This window comes from Antechinus flavipes, chromosome 2, assembly GCF_016432865.1.
Source record: "Antechinus flavipes isolate AdamAnt ecotype Samford, QLD, Australia chromosome 2, AdamAnt_v2, whole genome shotgun sequence".
NCBI classification, from domain to species: Eukaryota; Metazoa; Chordata; class Mammalia; order Dasyuromorphia; family Dasyuridae; genus Antechinus; species Antechinus flavipes.
This window is the reverse complement of record NC_067399.1, coordinates 599541296-599562939: the sequence shown is the minus strand read 5'-3', so window position 1 is coordinate 599562939 and position 21644 is coordinate 599541296. Positions and strand designations below refer to the sequence as shown.

At 35.9% G+C, this 21644-nt stretch overlaps 1 protein-coding gene across 1 annotated transcript in view; it reads right to left on the bottom strand.

Moving 5' to 3' along the window:
• Window positions 1-21644, bottom strand: part of GRK5 (G protein-coupled receptor kinase 5) — a 306115-nt gene that overhangs the window by 173881 nt on the left and 110590 nt on the right. The window contains exon 2 of the mRNA XM_051981523.1: window positions 14089-14184. Within this exon, the coding sequence (XP_051837483.1) occupies window positions 14089-14184 (96 nt within the window). The remainder of the gene's footprint in view (window positions 1-14088; window positions 14185-21644) is intronic.

Genomic DNA, 21644 nt, shown 5'->3' with positions numbered 1-21644 from the left:
CCATTTTTAAAGGACCTATGCTAGGAGCCTCAAAAAGGCTCTATCCTCAAAAAGCTTACATTCTATCAAAAATCAAAATAACTTGTATCTATTTTGTATCTACATAAAGCACTTATGTAGATACAAAATAAATGTGAAGACAATTTGGTCAGGAGCAAGAGAGAGCAAGGGATTGGAAAAAGTTTCATCCCCATCTGCTCAGCATACTCTTCACATCCCAGTGATTCAGAACTCTTTCTGCACAATGTACATAACTTGCTCCCCATTGCCTCATTTCCATCCCCCTCAATTCTAAACCAATTATGTCCCACTCCAGATCTGCCTGATGCTTCCCACCATGTTCTCTGGAATGTATGCTACGTAATTAATAAATTTGCTTTTAAGCCTTTTCCTTTCTTGCATTCTCTATAGAAACCTCACTCTCTCTTGATGCTTTTCACTCATATCTCCAATTCACTGATCTTAGGGAGAGAAGGTATGTTCCTTGCTCCCAATTACTACTCCTAGACTCTCCTATCAATTTCACTCAGCAAAATATCTTCCCTTGAGGTTCACGCTATCCCAAACTGCAACTCAATCCACATCCTGTGCTAGATTTCTACAAGTATTTGAAAGATCATCCCATGGAAAAACAAATCTACTCCACCAATCCCCAAAGAATGGAATTAGATATAATAGATGGAAGTCACAAAGACAGCATTTGGGGACAGAAGACCTGGGTCTGAATCACAGATCTACTACTTATTACCTGTGTAATATTCTGCATAAGTCACTTTATTTTTCTGTGTCCCACTTTCCACAAACATAACATCAAGAAGTGAGACTAGATGGCCTTCTAAATCTAAATTGAGGATTCCAGGCTTACTCCTCAGAAATGTAGAAGGGCTTCTAGTCCTTATATTGTTTAGACTAAATGGCCTCTGAAGAATCTTCTGGCTGAGATTATGAGAGTTCGTCCTTTTTCTCAAGTGGTAAATGATGGAGAGAATTAGAGGGAACATGATAGCAACAGCTATAGTAACTGTGGATAACTCCATGGATCTAGCCACTAAGTATTAAAGGACTTACCCTAACTTTATGCTTGGGTGCATCCTTTGTTACTATTGTTTAGTTGTTTTTCATTGTGTCCAAATCCTCATGACCCCATTTGGGGTTTTCTTAGCAAAGATACTGGAGTGGTTTGCCATTTCTATCTCCAACTCATTTTACAGATTAAAAAGCAGAAGCAAGAACAGTTGAATGATTTGCCCAGCTACTAAGTGTCTGATGCCAGATTTGAACTCATGAAAATAGTTTTTCTGACTTCATGCCCAGCATTCTATCCATTTAGTCAACTAGCTGTTCCTTAGGTCCATTCTTATCAATCAATTATCAATAAGCATGTATTAAACATTATTTCTAGATATAATACACATCATTATCTAGTTAATTCATAATTGATTAGTTCATGGGTGCATGAGAACTTCCTTACTCTAAGTCTAGGGCATTTTCAAAGTGCTAATTCTCATTGTTTATTCCTGGTTATGTGTTGGGTAGTCATTCACAGAGTTGGCTAACTCCAGGTAGGAACTTCATATCTAAATTGGATCTAAAATTGGAAGGATCCTTATAGGTCCATGGAGTATTATCCCCTTATTTTATAGATACAGAAAACTAATTCAAAAACTAATTCAAAGTCACTCTAGTAGTAAATAGCAGAGTCAGGCTTTGCCCACAGGTCCAATGGCGTCAACTTGAGTATTCTTTCTGCCATATCACAACTTCATATGATGTATTATGGTACTCCCAGAATCAGAACAAAGAGAATTTGTCCTTATTAAACTATAATAAACTGGCTAAGAATGGAATAGAAATTTGAATATGGTAATTAGTATAAAAGAATAATGTGCTAAGAGACTGACTATAGAAAGAACATTTCTGGTTATTGGGAGTGCAGGAAATCAGGGAAGGCTTTATGGAAAATACAACATTTAAGCTGAGCCTTAAAGGATGTTGGATTAATAGTTGGAATCAATAGTTCAATAATTGTAAATAGTTTATTATTATTATAAATCCTCTCAAAAATTTCTTCACAGGATTCTCGGAGGAGGACATCAGGTTGGACATGCAGGGGTTAAGCCTGGAGTCAGGCTTCTCAAGTATAAGCAGGTAATAATTAAGGTTCTGGCACTCTCGGGTATTTGCAATCTGCCTCCAGGCCTTATCCTGCTAGCTGTATGACTTTGAAAAAGCAATTTCTTTTTTAAGTCTTGGTTTTCCTACCTGTAAAATGAGAGGGTTGGTCAACTGATTGGTAGGGTCCTTTCCACATCTTCTATTCTATGATTCTATCCCTTACATCTTACCTTTGTTCCTGAGATGTTTCCTGTCACTGTCAGCACCTCAGCATAAAAAGGACCATAAAAAGGTATTACTTCTGAGGTAAGAAGTCAAAGAAGTCAGGACAGACCATTATCCAACCAGCAGTTAGCCCTGACGGCAAAGTGAACTGGCTGGAACAGACTGCTTCTAAGTCCTTTTTCAGTTAAGGCTTACTTTGGGTAATTGATCTGGAAGATGATGGAAAATCTACAGAGACTTCAGCATCCTTGATATATTGCCTTCAATTGTCTCCAAATTTGGGGCTATTTCATCATTCTGTTAGATAAAATAAGTGAAAAGATGATAGGATACTTCCTCTTTCTCTCTGAAGGGGGAAGATGGGGTGCAATAAACAATCCATATTCTCTCATCTAGTTTTCTTTGTGGCCAATAAAATATTCAGGATGTAGTTGGTTTTATGTCCATCACTAGAAAATCAGAGTTCAATAGATGATAGTTGAGAATTAAATCCAATGATTCTCCCATGGGAAGTAGGAAGATCAATAAAATGGGAACCGTAGGGCTTGAGTTCAAATGCCAACTCTATAACTCTCTATCTGCCTAAATTTGAGAAATTAATCATGTCCATTTTCTCAACTATAAAATGAGGAGGCTCGACATCTTGAGGATAATATTTGGCTTCTTCAATCCAGAGACTATAATCACACCATGTATATTTACCAAACATCTGCTAAGTAGATATCTAGCACTGTGCTAAGTAATGAGTAGGAAAACAAATCTTAAGACAGGATCCCTGCCCTTAAGGACTTCACATTTTGGTTGGGAAGACAAGAACTACATACTAGAAGCATTTGGAGAACAATATATGCTATTTTCTATTTTCTTAGAACTACAAACAAGCCATCTGACTTTCTAAATCTGTGTTATCTAAATATATTTTAAATTCCAAGGCCAGGCAGATGCCTTGCCTTATCAGAATAAGCTAAGTGGCAGAGCATCAGGATTAGAACAGGCCACTGTGACCCAAGGACAGAAGAGACGTCAGCAGGAATAAAAGGGCCCATGCCTTTGACAAAGACTGCTGATGAGAGAGAAGGAACCTTTGTTGACCTGGGATGGGCACTGAAGGAGCCTCTGTCACAGACTCCCAGGGTATGCTTTACAAGCTAGGACATGACACAGGTTTACCTCTTTTCACACAGATACATGCTCTGTTCTTCAGAAAGAAACAACACAAAAGCTTTAAAGTCAGAAGATTATGTTTTAAGGTTTTGCCCTATATATAAAAACTCTCTGGCTTTGGCCAGATCTCCCAACCTCTGAGTCTCAGTTTCCTTGTGTCAAAGAGGATGGTCAAACAGGATAATCCCTAAGATGCTATATATTCTGAAGTTCAAATGCAACCCACATATGAGGATGAATCTAAATGTCAGGATGCACGAGGCATAAAGGTCTCTATTTCACCTCAAATCTGCAAGACTTCTTAAGTGCTCACTGTCCCCCCACTTCAAGTCAGTAAATGATTTGGGATCTGTTACCAATTTAGGGGAGGGTCAAGTTCAAGGTCTAGGTAGGGCATAACTGTGAACAAGACTAAATTACAGCTTCTGGTCCAGAACCACAGATAGAGAGACCCTGATATTGACTCGATGTGCCCCTGGGTTAATAAGGAGATTAAGGGGAAGGAATGTGGGTCAAGGGCAAAATGGATGTAACAAGAACCCCAGGTTCTGGTATGGAAGTCATCCAAATTTCAAGACATCCAAATGCTGTCCCGCAGACCTGCTGAAATGGGATGATAAGGTTGTGTTGATTCCTGTTGGCAAGATACCTGCTTTCTGGCATCAAGCATTACAAAACACAGGTAATCTCAGCAGGCACAGCTGAAGGACTAATGCCCAGAAACAATCTGTGCTCCCTCCATTAGTCCATCCACATGGATGTTCTTAAGTTCTTGCTCAAACCAACCTGATTATCTATTCTTTTGAACCTTCTGACATCTACCAATTGTACCTCCACATATCCAATCCAATTTCCTCTACCTTTGGGGAGGTTGGGGGAGAGAGGGAGAGACATAGAAGCAAACCTGTGATTTCTAGAGAACTCCCAGTGAGAAAACTCCCTCCTCTCTAAAGCTGATGAGCATCTTCTTTACAACTAATAATGTGGAAGAAATGCCTTTGGCACTAAAGAATTAAATGATTTATTCATGGTTGCACAGGCAGCATATGTATCAGGGGCAAGGGATACACCCAGATTATTTTTATAGCAAGACAAGCTCTCTCACTACTATGCCACAATGGGACTTTCAACACTGGGTTAGATTGTTATTGAAGACGGCCATGATATACAAGTGAATTGGATTTAACTGAGGGAGGCTGGGCAAGATCACCTGCCTCTCTTTCCTCTCCAGAGCCATCTGGATCCAGTTATAGATCAGGATGACTGGAGATGGCCCTAGATGCAGTAGAAAAACTTGGCCTTTTTAAGCTAAGGTCTTCAACAAGTGTCAGTTTGAGATTGCACCCATTTGGTGATTAAAGATTGACAGCAACTGGGGAAGCCCTCTCCCAGATTAATTTATTTATTTAGTTTTTTTTTTTTGACTAGATAAAAGAAGGTTAGATTAGATCTCAAAGATCATGAGGGACCCTTCCATCCTCACCTTCATATGCTTTCAGAAACCAGAGCTTGAAATCTGAATAGGATGGTTTTTCAAAGCCAGTTTGATGGAGAGATTTAAGACATGTCCTCAAACTACACTCAAGGAATTCATTCAATTTATCACCCTCATGTCCCAGAGTTGTAGAATATCTAGTCAAAATGGGAATATTGAATTTGTTACAAGGAACTCGATTTGATATATACACATTTCCAAGAAGATAAATGTAAAAAGAATATTTTCAATTTCTTAACCATATGGAGAAAACAGCTTTGATTCTAAATATTAAAATGGTCCTGAACTCCTTTCCAGGTTCTCAACAACCTCATGATCTTCCATTCCCACTCATCAAGACTTACTCTTGGGAAAGTATCTGAATTTATTCATACTAAGGTATGAATGCTTGGTAGCTCAAAGTCATATACTTTGGAGGGAAATTGAAGCTGCATATTGATATAATTCATTAAATTAAATGAATGATGGTCTCAGTGAAGCTTACAGATAAATCATCAGTTCATATAAAAGGCAACAGGGAATTTTAATAAACTTAATAAATCAATAGTATGACTATTCTTAGAAATCACAAAGAGAATAATAATATTTGTAATAGGGAAGGGACAGTCATACTCTAATCCTCTTGGACTGACGTCCACAGCACTGTGTCCAGTACCATATTTCAGGAAGAACTGGAATGTATCCAGAGGAAGATGACTAGGATGGTAAGTAGGGGGAGTCAAAGTCACATCATAAAAAGAACAGTTGAAAGAATTAGGAATGTTTAACTTGGATAAAAGGAGATTTAAAGGAAACATGATAGCCATCTTCAAATATCTAAAGGGCTGTCATGAAGAAAAAAGGATTAAGACTCATCTGTTGCTGCTGCAACAGCCTTTTTAAACTGTGCTCTCAACTTTCAATCTTTCTTCATTGCCTATCTGCTGAACTGACATCAGTAAAGCTTTTGCCACTCTTTGGCTCAAGAAACTGCAGTTGCTCCTGATTGCCTCCAGACTAAAATATTTATTCTTCTTTATCCTTCACAATCATAGCATTATAGATTTGGATCTGAAAGAACCATTAGAGATTTTAGTCAACTCTTTACAGATAAGTTAGAGAAAAAGCATTTAAGTGATTTAACTTTAATTTTAAACACTTTACAAATATTTCTTTCAATCTTCACAACAATCCTGAGAGGTATATGCTATTATTATCCCCATTTTACAGTTGAGGAAACTGAGATACACTGAGGTTAAGTGACTTGTCTAGGATCACACAGCTAATATCTGAGGCTGAATTTTAGCTCAGTTCTCCTGACTTCAGGACCAGCATTACATAGAGATTGTCAGAGATCATGTTTGAACTCAGACCCTTTAACTCCAAAACCAGCTTTTTTTTCCTGCTATACAATCAGAACTTCTGGTTCCAACCCTTCTTTCTTGACTTTCACATTATTTCTTCTCCTACATTATATATTCTAGTCCAACTGTCATATGTGCCATTTCTTAAATAATACATTACACCTAGGCTCTGGGGCATTTGCACATGCTGATCCACATGCTAGAAATGGAATTCTTCTGTACTTCTTCATAAAAATTTACCTGACTCTTCAATGTTCCCATATTGTCATTTATCAAAACTTTTCCTGCCCATTCCAGTTATTAACACTCCAACCCCAATCAAAATGACTCTGTATTTCCTTTGTCTCTGTTTTGTACTGATTTAACCCAGTTCCTATTCTTTTTCCACAGTAGAATGGAGGCTCCCTGAGGGCAGGAATCATCCTTTGTTGCCAAGTATATCCCCAGGATTTTGCACAGAATGAGGATTTAATAAATATTTAATCAAAGCATTGACTGATCAATTCATTCATGATGAATGAATGATTTGTTCTATCTGAGCTGTCCAATGACAGAATGAGTACTTCCTTTTAAGGTGTTAGTAGTCCCTTTTTTACTTCCAATCCCAAAGATGAGAGGATGAAATGAATACTTTCTGGAGCATGGTTGAGAAAGGATTCATTAAAGGAATAGAAGAGTAGATAATTTCCGAGATCCATTCCAACTCCATAATTCTTAGTCTGTGTGATGAGGGAATTATCTTTGAGCCACTGGCATTCTCTAGACAAAATCACAGAATAGATCCCCTCTCCCTACAGGTGTAGGGGTACTCAGTACTGGTACAGAGGCAAAGTTAAAAGTCACTGTAAACAAAATTAATGGTGGAGTTAAAGGCAAGTCTTAGAATTTTCATTTCAATATTACCCACATCCCAGAGTGGTTTCTCCTTGAAAGAGTTAAGGTTTTTGCAAATCAGCTTTCTTACAATGCAAATTAAATCTTTCCCCCATCTCAGAGGGCACAGGGGCAAACACACCAGTGTAATCCAACAAACAGCAGCCACATTCTGTGGCCCAGCTTCCTCATAAACTTCAATCTTTGGGAAAAAAACCTTGATTTATTATATAGCTTTTGGACAGTTACTACAGAAAATCTGCCAAACAGCAGAATAATCAACTCTTTCACCCAAGCTGAATTTTTTTTTCTTTTAATGAAAGAATAAAGTACGCAATGGTCTGGGCAAAATAAATAAAAATTCCACATTTTTAACCAACAGAACCTAATGCGTCATTGAGAAAAATATTTGAAGACATCAACAATATTTTATCATCACAATGACGTTCCAACCTTTAAAATTTGGGTGTTCAGAAAACTCAACTGGGCAATTAACTTATCAACAATTAATGTAATCTCTTTTTAGACTTTGGCAGGCAGGACTCCTAGAAAAATCTTCCCCCTTTTTAACATGCTGCCAGTCCATCCCTATAGTGAAGTAAAAATGTTGGAGGAGCAATAGCAAAATAGACAACAAGCATTTATTAAGCTCTTACTGTGTGCCAGCATTGTACAAAGTGCTTTCTTCACCTTGGTAAATCTTAGTTTGTGGGGGTGCGGGTTATGTTGGTGGGGGAGGGTGTTAGAGAAATGTTGAGTAGCTTATTCATTCTAAAAGGCTCACAGAAAAGGTAATGTGTAACTTCCAAAGAGTCTTTATAAAAACATTCATTGTTACAGATCATAGCTTTGGAAAAGGGACAAATGGCATGCATTGCATTCCTATTTGAAATGCTTATCCCTTCAAATACCAAGTCATTCTCCATGCTTTAAACACAGGTAGAGTGAGTCTTACAAATCATTTGTTGCCAAATAATAAACATGGAAGGAGATGTGGTTTGGCAAAAAGAAGATGTGAGATAAGTATCAGGAGACCTGGATTCTAGTTTCCCCAGCTCTGTCTTTTAGTAACTCTGTGATGACAGTGGATAAAGTCCTAGATTTGGAGTTAAGACTGAAGCCCTAAGATCAATCTACAACCTAACCAGTAAGTGAACTTGAACGAGTCACTTAATGTCTTTGGGAATCAGTTTCTTCACTTGAAAAGAACAGGATTGGACTATATGACTTCTAAACACCTTTCCAACTCTAACATTCTGTGATCCTAAAAATGTCTGTGAAAAAATTGTCTTCTCTGGGTATCAGGGGGTTCATCTGAGGAGGGAGAATGTAAAAAAGATCAAATAATGCATAACATTCTCTCCAGTGCCACAATTAAATAAATCTTTGAAAGTTAAGATTAATAATAAGCATTAGTATCATGTTTTTTTTTTCTCTTGAGTACTTCATAAAGGAGATCCTTAATTTATTTGTATAATAGGTTAATAATGTCAAATGGAATAAGAATGGGGATAGAAACTAGACCTGTAAATTTACTGACATAGGAACTGCTAGATAAGGAAATTTCTTTATCAATCAGCAGGTCAGCACCTCTTCTCTAACTTAAAATCTTAGAGAGTTGCCCAGAAAATTGAGTTTAAATGCCTAAGGTCACACATCAAATATGTGTCAGAAAAAAAAAAAAAAAAAAAAAAAACCTTGAACCATTGTCTTTCTCACTTTGAGGTCAGCTCTGTGTCTTCCTTTTTTTTTTTTGCTGAGACAATTGGGATTAAGTGACTTGCCCAGGGTCACACAGGGAGGAAGTGTTGTTTGAGGTCATATTTGAACTCAGATCCTCCTGACTTCAAGGCTGATGCTCTATCTACTATGCCACCTAGCTGCTCCTATTCTATATCCACTAAAATAAGAAATGCATTTTTTAGCTGAGAAGGCTGAATTATGAATTTGTTAGAGAGACAGACAGACAGACAGAGACACAGAGAAAGAGGGAGATAGAGAGACAGATACAGAAAGAGGGAGAGAGACAGAGATGGAATACAGAAAGAAAGAGACAGAAACAGCGACAGAGAAAGGGACAGGGAGAGACAGAAAGTCAGAACAAAGACTCCCAGTTCTATGAGGCAACATGATGTACTTCAAAAAAAAACCAACAAAAAAAAATCAAAATTCAGAAGATTTAGATTCAAATCCTAGTCCTATAATTTACTATCTGAGTGATCTTAGGCAACTTACTAAACTTCTATCAGTCTGTTCTCTTATCATTAAAATGAAAGGCTTTTACTAAGTGATATTCAAGGTCTTTTTCCAGTTATAAATCCCATCATATGTTCTCCCTCAAAGCCAAAACTTCAGACACTATGGATTATAATGAGAGAGTGCTGTAGTAGAATGCCCTGAAATTGAGATCTGAGTCTGTGATTCTTCTGCTTACTACAAAGTCACTTTATCAATTTCAGCCTTATTTCTTCACTGGTAAAATAGGGATAATGACATCTTCACAGAATTGGAGGAGTAAGTGATCCAATGGATATGAAAGCCTTGTGTAAAACTGTAAAGTACAAGAAAATGTAACAAATTACTTTATCATGCAAGGATCAATTCTTAACTATCTGATTATTTGAGAATTCTATGTGCATCTCCTCTCTTTTCACACATAGAAAAAATACTTATTCCATTATTTGCAATAATCCAGAAGAGTAAGAAAAAGATGTAACTCTTCAAAAATATAGAAGCATTATTTGTATTTGAGAAGCATTAAAAACAACTTCAGTAACCAATGTATTCTATATGTCTGAGCAAACAACGGCATATCAGAGAAGTGACATAACAAAAAGCCATTAAAATAATTAAAATTATATAACACATAAAATAATATAAATATAGGATAAACAGAGGAAATAATAGATAATTAATATGAAGTGGGGAAAGCAGAATTAGAATAACTAAAGAGACACAAAGATGGACAAAGAATAGAAGGAAAATTAGAAAGCATCACTATCAAACTATTATGGATATATACATGTGTAGAAATGAGTGTAAATAGTAAGAAAGAATATGCTTTTCTTGTTGTGTTTTTGTTTTAAGGTGGCTGATATGCTAAGTATTAGGGATATAAAGATGAAATAGTCACTACTCTCAAGGAACTTACATTATGCGGCAAGAGGAGGGGGAAGAACAATGTGCATTCATTTAAATTGATCTTCAACATTCAGACATTTAACTTTCTAAATTTCAAACATTTATGTGATTTTTATTCATTCATTTTCACTTTCATGTTCACAATCCTGCATATTCCCAGTTATGTGCAATAGAGAAAAAACGGAGACATGCAATACGTGCAAGTTTGTGGTGCAAGCATCTAGGCAAGTGCTACAAGGCACTTTGCTAATGTTGTTCAAACAAATGTTGTAGAGAGTTTTCTCTGCATTTGTTGCATATTTTCATCTTCTGCCTTTACAATTCAATTTTTTATTACAATTATTCCCCCAAAGCATAGTACAAGACTTTTTGAGATCTAAGTCCAAGCATAGAGTCAAGGATGTAACTTAGAAAATGAAGATGTTAGATAAACTTCATTCTGGAGCATCTGAAGCTGTTGTCAGGTTCAAATTTGGTGTTAGTGAACAGTCAATTTTTTTTTTCACAAAAAGGAGGAAAAAACGTAAAAATATTCATGAATCTATTGAAGAAAGTACTAAAATAACCTCAAAAGTATGGGATAGGGGAACAATGTCTTCTTCACACTGCTATCTGATACAGTGAAAAGATAGTTCAGGTTTTAAAATGTTTTAATTTTAAGAATTTACTTTGCTCATCAGTATTTATGGTATTGTATACTTTTTGTTATAAAAAGAGAATATCGTCTGAAATCAGTTTGCTTTTTTATTGAGATGTTAGCATAAAAGTTCGGAGAATTCTAGGGAATTTATAGTGAGAAAAAATGTCTTTCATGTTTCCAATTTTGAGTGCTGCATTTTACACTTTATTTCATGGTTACTGTGGTAGGAAAAGTACATATTATTGGAATTAATGTTTTGTTATAAAGAATTATATGCATAAAAGTGTATTTTCAGCAATCTCTAGTGAAAGATGACAGTTTTTGGTGGTCAGGGGAATCTAACCCTTTATTTCCCATAGATTCACTATGTCAAAATTCTGACTTTAGTGTCATTTTCTGAGACTTATCTCTATAAAACTGAGGATTGAATATATGTAGAAAAAACACAATTTATTCATCATGTTGAGGTATAAATGACTGAGTTAGAGGAATAAGTACTAGCAGCTGAGGGGTGGGGTTCAGGAAAGGCCTCATAAAGAAGGTGGCATTTGATTTGAACCTTGAAAGATTCCAGGGATACTAAGAAATGGAGAACAGAAGGGAGCCCATTCTAGGAGTGGATACACAGAGACAGGAAATGGAGTATTCTCTGTGAGGAATCATAAAGTGCATGAAGGGGAATAATCTATAATAAGCTTGGAAAGTTATGTGGGGAAAATGATATTTGCATACCCTATACCAAGAAATTGTTGCCCCCCCAAAAAAGTGCTTTGTAAAACTTGAAATGAAATGAAAAATCTATATAGATATAGATATAGATAGGTAGATATGATTTGTTGTCACTGAGAGTTCTCTTTACACTTCCCTATGACACTACATGAGATGACAGACTCCTCCTGTCCCCTAAAGACACTGGATATAATATTCTCTAAGGGTTTTGCTCTTCCACCAGCTCAGACATCTTACACACAATATGAGTCAAAGTACTGCCTTTGGAAAAAGACCTTTTGGAACAAAATCAAAGAAAGGAGTGCATCATATTGACATACAACCTACCAAATAGCTTCCTCTCTAAATAGTACTTTCTTAAGCAGTATTGAAGCAAGGCTCTCTCTCTCTCTCTCTCTCTCTCTCTCTCTCTCTCTCTCTCTCTCTCTCTCTCTCTCTCTCTCTCATAATAATAGCTAATTTTATTTATTCTCTCTCTCTCCTTCCTTCTTTCTCTTCTCCCTTTTCCTCCCCCTGTCTTTCTTTTTCTCTCTCCTCTCTTTCTTTGACATGCTCTTTCTCTCTGTCTCCTTTCCTCTCTCTTTCTGTCTGTCTCTCCCTCCCTCTCTTTCTTTCTTGATCTCTCTGTGTCTCTGTCTCTGAGAGACACACAGACAGAGAGAAACAGAGAGACAGAAAAAGGAGAGAAGCAGAGAGAGAGTCCGAGATAGAAGCAGAGGCAGCGACAGAGACAGAGACAGAGAGAGTTGCCTCCTAGTGTTTGAGCTTTGTATCTATTCAGAAAAGTGATTTTTTATTAAGAAACCCTTTCCCTGGGCCCAGACGATGGATAGTCAAACACAGAGTTCACTGTCAACATGGAGAGAACTGCAAGGTATGAAGTGACTCATAATTGTGTCAACACCAGACGCAGCCCCTCGGTTGAGTTCAGCCTTCCTGTTTTGCTCGGCTTCTCTTCAGGCTGCGCTTCTGCAGACACAGCCTCTTTTCAAGGCCCCCTGAGGGGAACAGAAAAATTCGAGTTCTCGCCTTGAGCACATTCTCCCACCGCCCCACAGACTAATGGAGACTTGCTTTATGGATCCCACGGGGACCTCTAAACTACATACGGCACATGTACTTGCCCACAGCCAGAACCTCTGGGATCTCCAGGTAGAAGCCCTGGGGCTCACAAATACCTGGGTTCTAGAGGGGGAAAGGAGTGGGAGGAGGGAAGGTGGAAACTCAGAACAAATATTTCTCCAGTCATCACTGTGGAACCATTTTCACCAGGAATTTTCAGAGGTTGAATATTGGAAACTCTCGATTTAAGGGAAATGGGGATATTCAGACGGAAGGGAGATATAGCTGATAACAGTTGACATTTATACTCAAGACACCCAAATACCCAGAGGGATCTGTGACCCTGTGAATTGGGATGATTCCTCCAAAAGATGCCCATCCCTCTCTAGCCTGTTGATTTCTCCACATACTCCCATAAATTTGCCACAGGGAAGGGCTCCTTCAACTTGTTGGAAGCTTTTGTCCCTTTCTTCAAATATTAAGAGAATATCAGTGAAGCACTGAGGCTATTTCTTTGTGTCCATCATCTTCACTTCTCATCTTGTGGCCAACCTAGTTTGTCCTCCTGCCATATATTTCCCCAATGACATTTTTCTCTGAATCTTTGAAGATCGTCACTAGTTATAGATGGAAGAGGGATGGAGAGGAAGAGCAGAAGGAGGAGGAAACTGCCTGGTCAATAATCTTTCTGCTACATTCTCAGGCTAAATTATGTACAGATTTTATATTTTAACTTTGCACATCAGTAATATTAAGGAATTTACCCTTGGGTTGGTTAAGCAGAGTTTCAGTTATGATAATTTGACCTATGTGATTGTTTAGATTCCAGATAAATAGGAATTTATTCTGCTTCCATATTGTGGTCACATCACTTAAGACATACACAACAAAAATGAATGCAATAAAAAATGTTAAAATTTTGTTTTAACATGTAATTGGGGAAAAGATAAAATATTATATACTAAAACTGGTTTTAAAAAGGGAATTAATGCAATGTTTTAAGTCTTTTTCCAATGTGAGACTATGATACTGCTCATCCTGGACCACTCTTCTACCACTAGAGGAAGAACTCAGGTATCCTGCCACAAATGATGGCTTCAAAGGATAGGGTGACTACTGTTTTCTCAACAGGGATAACTAGAAATTCCTTTTCTTACAAAGACACGATTTGGACTTACTAAAACCTCACCAGCTACTGCCACAGAAATTTCCATCTCTCATAATCAAGGTGAATCATTATTAGCCCCTGGTCTCTTTTCATTCTGGTTCCTTCTTCTTCCCCTATACAGGAGAGAGCTTACCTATCATCTTCCGGAGATCTTCACACTGGCTAATATGAGGGAACTTCAAGATTTCCTTCCACTTTTTGCTTTTGCCTTTACGCTTTCCTCCACCCCCTGCAAAGGAAAACAAAACAAAACAAAAAGATGAGAGGCAGCTATTACTCATAGCCTCCCAGAAGGCAGAAACAATCACCCTGCTATAGCCACAGATATGGAAACTGACTCAGGGAGAAGTCTTATCATTTGACCTTCACCCATATCCTGAAAACATTAGATATATCTTTGGAGGATAAGAAGAAGGGAGTTTTAAAAAAAAAAATAATCATACAGAAAGGGCAGACTTGACCAACAAATGCTTATTCACCTTCTAATCTTCTCAAGTTCTAGTTATCAGAGAAACAAGGCTATACTTGGAGTCAGGAAGACCTAGACTGAAGTTCCTCCTTTACCCACTCTTACTGTATGACTTAGGACAAGCAACTTTCTCAGTACCCAGAAATCTCAAAGTTGCAAAAAAAAATGTCAATTTGCATTCATAGAAGGCATTTCCCAGGAGTTCTCTAAACAGATGAAATCAGTATGTCTGGATCAAAAAAGATGACTGTTGCCATAATTCCCCAAGCATTTGGAATTTCTGTTAACATATTATTAGTATTATGCACTAGAAAAATCAACTGGTCAAAAAAACCTTATTGTCTTGACTAGACTATGCTATAGAGTGAAATAAATATTGGGCTAATCCATTAGCCTTTGTTACTTCATCTCTTGGACATGCTTTATGAATAATCATTGATTACAGATAAACAATGAAATTGGACTGAGAACAGAAAAAGAGGAAGAAAATGGCCCAGGCTACAGGTGGGAAATTGTGGTACTAGCAACCATCCCAAGCTACTCCTTGACATTAAAGGGTATCTTTTTATTAATATTCTTCCAAGGCTTCTTACTATGAGGCTACAAATAAAGGAATATATTCTTTTCTAAAAATCAAAATAATGGGTAACCCAAAAAACAATGGAGTGAAGCATAGTAAATATTAATAGCAGTGTTTTGCTAAAAGTTTAACAATTGGTTCCCTGAGGGAAATGTATGCATGACACACTTTTAATTTAAATATACATCAAAAACATTTTTCCATCTGTCTTAAGTCTAGATAATCCTCAAATAATCAATCAAGCCCTGATTTGTTGCATTTAATTTCCATCACCAAAAAAACATTTTCAGCTCATACCAAAATTTAACAATGAGTCAGTTTGTACTTGATCAGGCAAATTGCTGGGTATAAGTCATATATCAATGGTGATTTGTATACAAGAAGTTGTAAAAAATATTGTGTGAAAGTTGTGTGAAAGATATCATTCAGGAATGGTGATTAACAAAAAAGGACTTAGGTTAGTCATGTATCAAGAGTTAGGAAAGAATAAAGTGGTCAAGTGGAATAGGGTACATACATATTACACAGTAATCAATAACTATCTAGTATTTTATAAACCTCAAAACTCCAGCTTCTGGGATAACAACTCACTATTTCACAAAAATTGCTGGGAAACTAGAAAATAACATGTCAGAAACTCAGCATAGATCTACATCTCACACCCCATATCAAAATAAGATCAAAATGGGGTACATTATTTAGGTGTAAAGGGTGACACTATAAGCAAATTAAGAGATCAAGAGATAGTTTAATTATATCTTTGGAGAAGGGAGGAAATGTATGATTAAAGAAGAACTAGAAAACATAAAATGCAAAATGAACAACTTTGATTATATTAAATTAAAAGGTTTTGCACTCTAACACAGTCAGGATTAGAAAGAAAGCACAAAACTGGAAAAAAAAATTTACAGACAGTATTTCTGATAAAGACCTTATTTCTAAAATATATAAAGAACTGTGTCAAATTTATAATATAAGTTATTCCCCAAATACTAAATGGTCAAAGGCTATGAATAGACAATTTTCAGACAACAAAATTAAAGCCATCTCTAGTCATATGAAAAAATTACTATCTAATCACTATTTCTATTCTAAATCACTATTGATTAAAGAAATGCAAATTAAAACTACTTTGAGGTACCACCTTACACTTCTCAGATTGGCTAAGATGAGAGGAAAAGATAATGATAAATGTTGGAGAAGATATGGAAAAACTAGAACACTAATGTGTTGTTGATGGAGTTGTGAAATGATCCAAACCATTCTGGAGAGCGATTTGGAACTATGTCCGAAGGGCAATAAAACTGTCATACCCTTTGAACCAGTAGTGCCTTTACTATGTCTTATCCCATAGAAATCAAAAATGAGGGGAAAAGACTCACATGTGTGAAAATGTTTGTAGCAGCTCTTTTTTGTGGTAACAAAGAATTGGAAAGTTATTAGATGTCCATCAATTGGGGGAATGGCTGAATAAATTATGCCATATGAGAGTAATGAAATATTATTGTTCCATAAAAAATGATAAACAAGCTGATTTTAGAAAAGTGTGGAAAGATTTACGTGAATTGATGCTGAGTGAAACAAGCAGAATCAGGAATACAATATACACAGTAAGGATTGTGGAATGATCAACTATGACAAACTTGGTTCTTCTCAGTGGTTCAGTGATCCAAAGCAATCTCAATAAACTAGATGGAAAATATTATCTGCATCCAGAGAAAGAAATATGGAGACTGAGTATAAATCAACATATATTATATTTACTTTTTTTTTCTTTTTCACTTGTTTTATTTTTCTCTCACAGTTTCCCCTTTTATTCTGATTTTTCTCTCTCAATGTGATTCATAAAGAAATATGTAAAAAAATTCACATATATTGCCAAAATAAAGTAATTAATTTTTTTTAAGTTAGGATGATGTTGCAATAGAATTCACAGAATACTAAAAGAGCTAAAGAAGGGGCCTAAAAGTATACAGCAAATTAGAGAAAAGCAGTATGTCATGGTGAATTGGGCACCAATCTTGGTATCAGGAGGATTTAAGTCCAAATTTTGCTTCAAATACTTAGTTGCTGCATGATCTTAGGGAAATCACTTAACTTTTGTGCCTCAATTTCTTCATCAGTAAAATGGGAGAAGGAAGTATTAGAGTTAATAATCTCTTCAATCCCTTTACCTTCTAAAATCTTTTACCAAATTATTTATAGGAAAGAATCACAGAGGTCAAGAAGGAATGGATAGGTTCTGACCCATATCAATAGACAAACTATCCAGAAAAAAATAGAAATTGATGATCCTATGATTTCATGATCTATGTTACTGACATTACAGATTTGTTGAATAGTAATGAAGTAACTTATTCTTGAAGTCCTACATGAATTTATCTAAATGCTTCATGAGCATCATTGATTAAATTTACATAATAGATGTTTACTGAGAGACAAGGTAAGCCTTCCTTTTATTTGTTCCAAAACTACCATGTCAAATTCCAAATTTTTGCTGATTCTAATATTCAGGGAGCTGGTGAAAAGTTTCATGTTTATTTCACTCATGCCTTACTTGTTTGCTTATTTATTTATAGGACTAATATTTTTTCCATAAAATAATGTAACCCGATTTGGAACCCAAAAGAAACATTCTTGTCTAATCTTCTCATTTTATAGATGAGGTATCTGACATCTAGAGGGGTTAAGTTACTTGCTCAGGGTTAGACACAATAAATATTTATTAAGCATCTATTATATACCAGAACTATGCTAGCATGAGGAACCAAAACCAAAACCAAGACATTATCTGGCCTCCAGTGGCTTACAATCTACAGACCCTTCCAATAGTAGCTCAAATTTATATAGCAAAATCCAGTTTCAAAGTATCCTCCTTATAACAGTCCTATGAAATAAGTGATTCTATTTACAAAACCACCTAGTTGCTCCCTCATTCTCCCTTACCCCAAACCACCATATAAAATCAGAAACAAATCCCTCAATTCTACTCCATATCCTTTGTATTGACTTCTCTTTTCTCCATTCACACAACCACCCTAATTCAAGTCACAATCACCTCTAACATGGACTACTACTTTCCAGCATTTCCCCCCACTAATCTAAACTTCCAACAATTGTCAGTTCTTCAAGTCTGAAGATGTCACTTCCCCTTCTCAAGTGACTTCTTATCGAAACGTATAAAAACATAAACTCCTCAGCTTGACTTTTAAAGTCAGGGATGCTTCAAGCCAGTCAGGGGTCCCAGGCAAAAACAGGGACCCTCTGGAAAGGGCAAAAAAGAGGGAAGACATAAGCAGAGAAGAATTTGAACATGAGAAGACTGAAGGGTAGAAGAAAAAGGAAGAGGAGTCATAATGACTACTTCATTCCTACTAAAAATCTTTATGAAGGATTTGTGTTGATGTGGAGAAGAAGAAAACTATGTCTTGTCAAGTATACAAATAAAACATATAGTAGGAAAATAAAATCTTTATTTTAAAGAAAACATGGAAATATAAGTTTAAAAATATAAAAATAAATTAAAATTAAAAATCACATAACACACTATTATAATTCACATAAAATATAATTTTGCAAGTTGCAACTTTTTGACAATAATACTAGTCTGATGCAAAAATATTTTAAATTACCCCTAACAAATGCAGCTATTTTCTGTTTTCAATGAATTATTAATATTAGAAATTTTTTAATGAATTGTATTTTTGTACAACATATGTACAAGTCATTTATCTTTTTGTAGTTAAAGAATAACCAAAAATTTTAAATGTATGCTTTATCATAATAAAATAAAAATGCATCCTCAAATTGCAATTATTCATAGAAAGCTGAATTAAAAAAAAACAATTCAGGAAAGTTGTGTCTGTTTATATAGTAAGATGAGCTTGCTCTGCTATACTGTCAAAGTGCAGAACTGTATATTTGTATAGAGTCTGTCCTTGGAAATACTCATTTTATGGTACAAATTAACAAACCATTAATTCAGAATTGTGTGCAGTGAATATGAAATATGTATGTACCTGGTTAGGAATCATGTTAAAATATGTTTTGTTCTTAAAATGTAATTGGTAGTTCTCTGATTAAAGTATATCATATTAATTTTATTCCCCTTTGAAATTCACTGATTTTACAATGAATGTCAAAAATAAATAATAATCCTACCAAGAAAGAAAAAAAAATTTATGTGATAAAGTTGAATGCTAGACTCCCTTCTAGAATGTTGAGCCTCAGGATTTGTACTAACTTTTTCACCTCCCCTGACATAATGGATAGGTCTGACATAAGTCAGACATAGGTCTGAATTATTTCATCTGTTGTGTATGTATGTATGTGTGTGTATGTGTGTATATATATATATATATGTGTGTGTATATATATATATATATACATACAGAGAGAGAGAGAGAGAGAGAAAGATCTATCTATCTATCTAGAGAGAGAGAGAGAGAGAGAGAGAGAGAGAGAGAGAGAGAGAGAGACTATAGTAGGTACTTAATAAATGCTTTTTGATTGCCTAATCCCCTAGGAAAACTATTATGTCTTTATAACCTTTCCCTTTCCCCATCAACCTTCAGTCCTTTCCCCCTTGCCTCCCACATATATACAGAATCCAATACATATTCATTATACTTTTTCAAATCCCCTTCTTCTGAAACTTTTAGTTGCAAGTAAATAAAATTGGGGGGAGTAGTAAATTACTCTTCCCCAAAGACCCAAGAGAGAAAGGAGCTCTACAGGAATAAGTCCATTCTCTAGCTGCTAATTGGCCCCATTTTCAGCATGTCATAGAATATTAGAGTTGGAAGGGCTCTTAGAAATCATCTATTACAAACACCCCATTTTAAGACAAGAAAGGTCCAGAGAGTAGAAGTGATTTTACCATAGTCACACAGCTAGGGAGAGACAGAGTCAAATAAAACCCGGGCTTCCTGATGCTGTAGCCTGTGTTCTTTCCTCTAGCTAGATCCAAATGTGAACTTCTCTGGAAAGGAGGAAGAGGGTGGGTATAATTACAGCCCAAAGCAATGTCAGCCCATTGGAGATTTGCACGCCCCCACTCATATGACAGTCCATTATAAGCTTCCCAGGGCCTTCTCTGGGTAAAACAAACTCAGTTCCTTTATGATTCAAGTTGGCTCAAGGGTGGTTTCATATTTTAATAACAAACAAAACATGCCTCAAAGAGGTCACAGCTTCCAGACAAATGTTTGGCTTTTAAGCATTTTGTTTGGTTGTTAAATTGCATATTTGATGACTGAAGTGTTGTTACTGTTTATTATTTCAATCTGGAATAATTGTTTCCCAGTATCCTGAGAGCCTGACTAGGAACCCTTTGTAAACTCACTCATAGTAAAACTTTGGACATTGCTTCTCTTACTCCTTGAAAGTAATTAAGTACTTTAAGAGGTAGAATAGAACACAGAGGTACCATTGAGAACCTCCAAAAGTTTCCATCTAGTCCTAATTAGGAGAAGTGAGATGAGACCAGAATGACCACCATCAACATGTTATGATTCTAAGACAATGATTTATATGAATTAATAAAACCAATAAGTCAAATAGTAAGTCCTTATTGAATACTGTTAGATATTAGATGGAATGTAATGAATTATGACATGACTTCCCTGTCTGTAAGAAGTTAGGTAGCACCATGTATAAAGTGATGGACTTGGAATCAAAAAGACTTGAATTCAAATATCATCTCAGACACTTAGTAGTTTGTGACCCTAGGAAACTCACTTTATCTCTCGCAGGCTGAATTTTTCATCTATAAAATGAGGATAATAGCACCTATTTTCTGGAGTAGTGGTTAGGATTAAATGAGATAATTTTTGTAAAGCACTTTGCAAACTTTGAAATGTTACATAAATACTAACAATTATTAACTCCCAATGTAGTTGGAAAGTAAAGTCAGGAAAAATAATGGACAACTTTGCATACTGCCCTTATAAAATTTTATAAGCTACATTTTGTTCCAGGAATGACTTTGAGGTGACAAAGATTGTGCTACTGGAATAAAACTCCATCAGCTTTTCCAAGCCACAAAGACTTTAAGTATGGATCCAGTGACAGATTGTCTACCTGCTGCACCTGAGGACTAGCCTGGATAAGTAGGGAAATGCCTATCATCAGAATTTTTCCAGTTGCAACAACTCAATAAATAAACAAAATATTCAATGGCCCCCAGTCCTGTGTTTCCCACTTTTTCTCCTCCATTTCCTCCAGTGTTTGACATTGACTAACTGACACTGATGAGGCTAGAATAACAGAAAAGAGAGATGAGAATCATAGGATAATACACTTATAAATCGTCTACAAATATTAATTTACTCGTTAGTATTCTCTGAATATATCCGACAAGTTGACATACCATTGGAAGAAAGGATCATACTAATATCCTCTCTGTAAATTAAACCAATAGATAAAAAGAAGATGCAGCTTAATCAAAGACTAGATCACAGATTCTCCTCAGAGAAGTAAATAAAGTTTGTAGATTTGGTTTAATCATATGCTCTAAAAAATAAGAAATAGCATTTCCCAGGTCATCATCCAATGATGCTCCTGACAAATTTATGCAGGGAGACTGTGATGAACACTGTTGATGTTTATATGTATACAATCCTATGTGATCCCATAAACC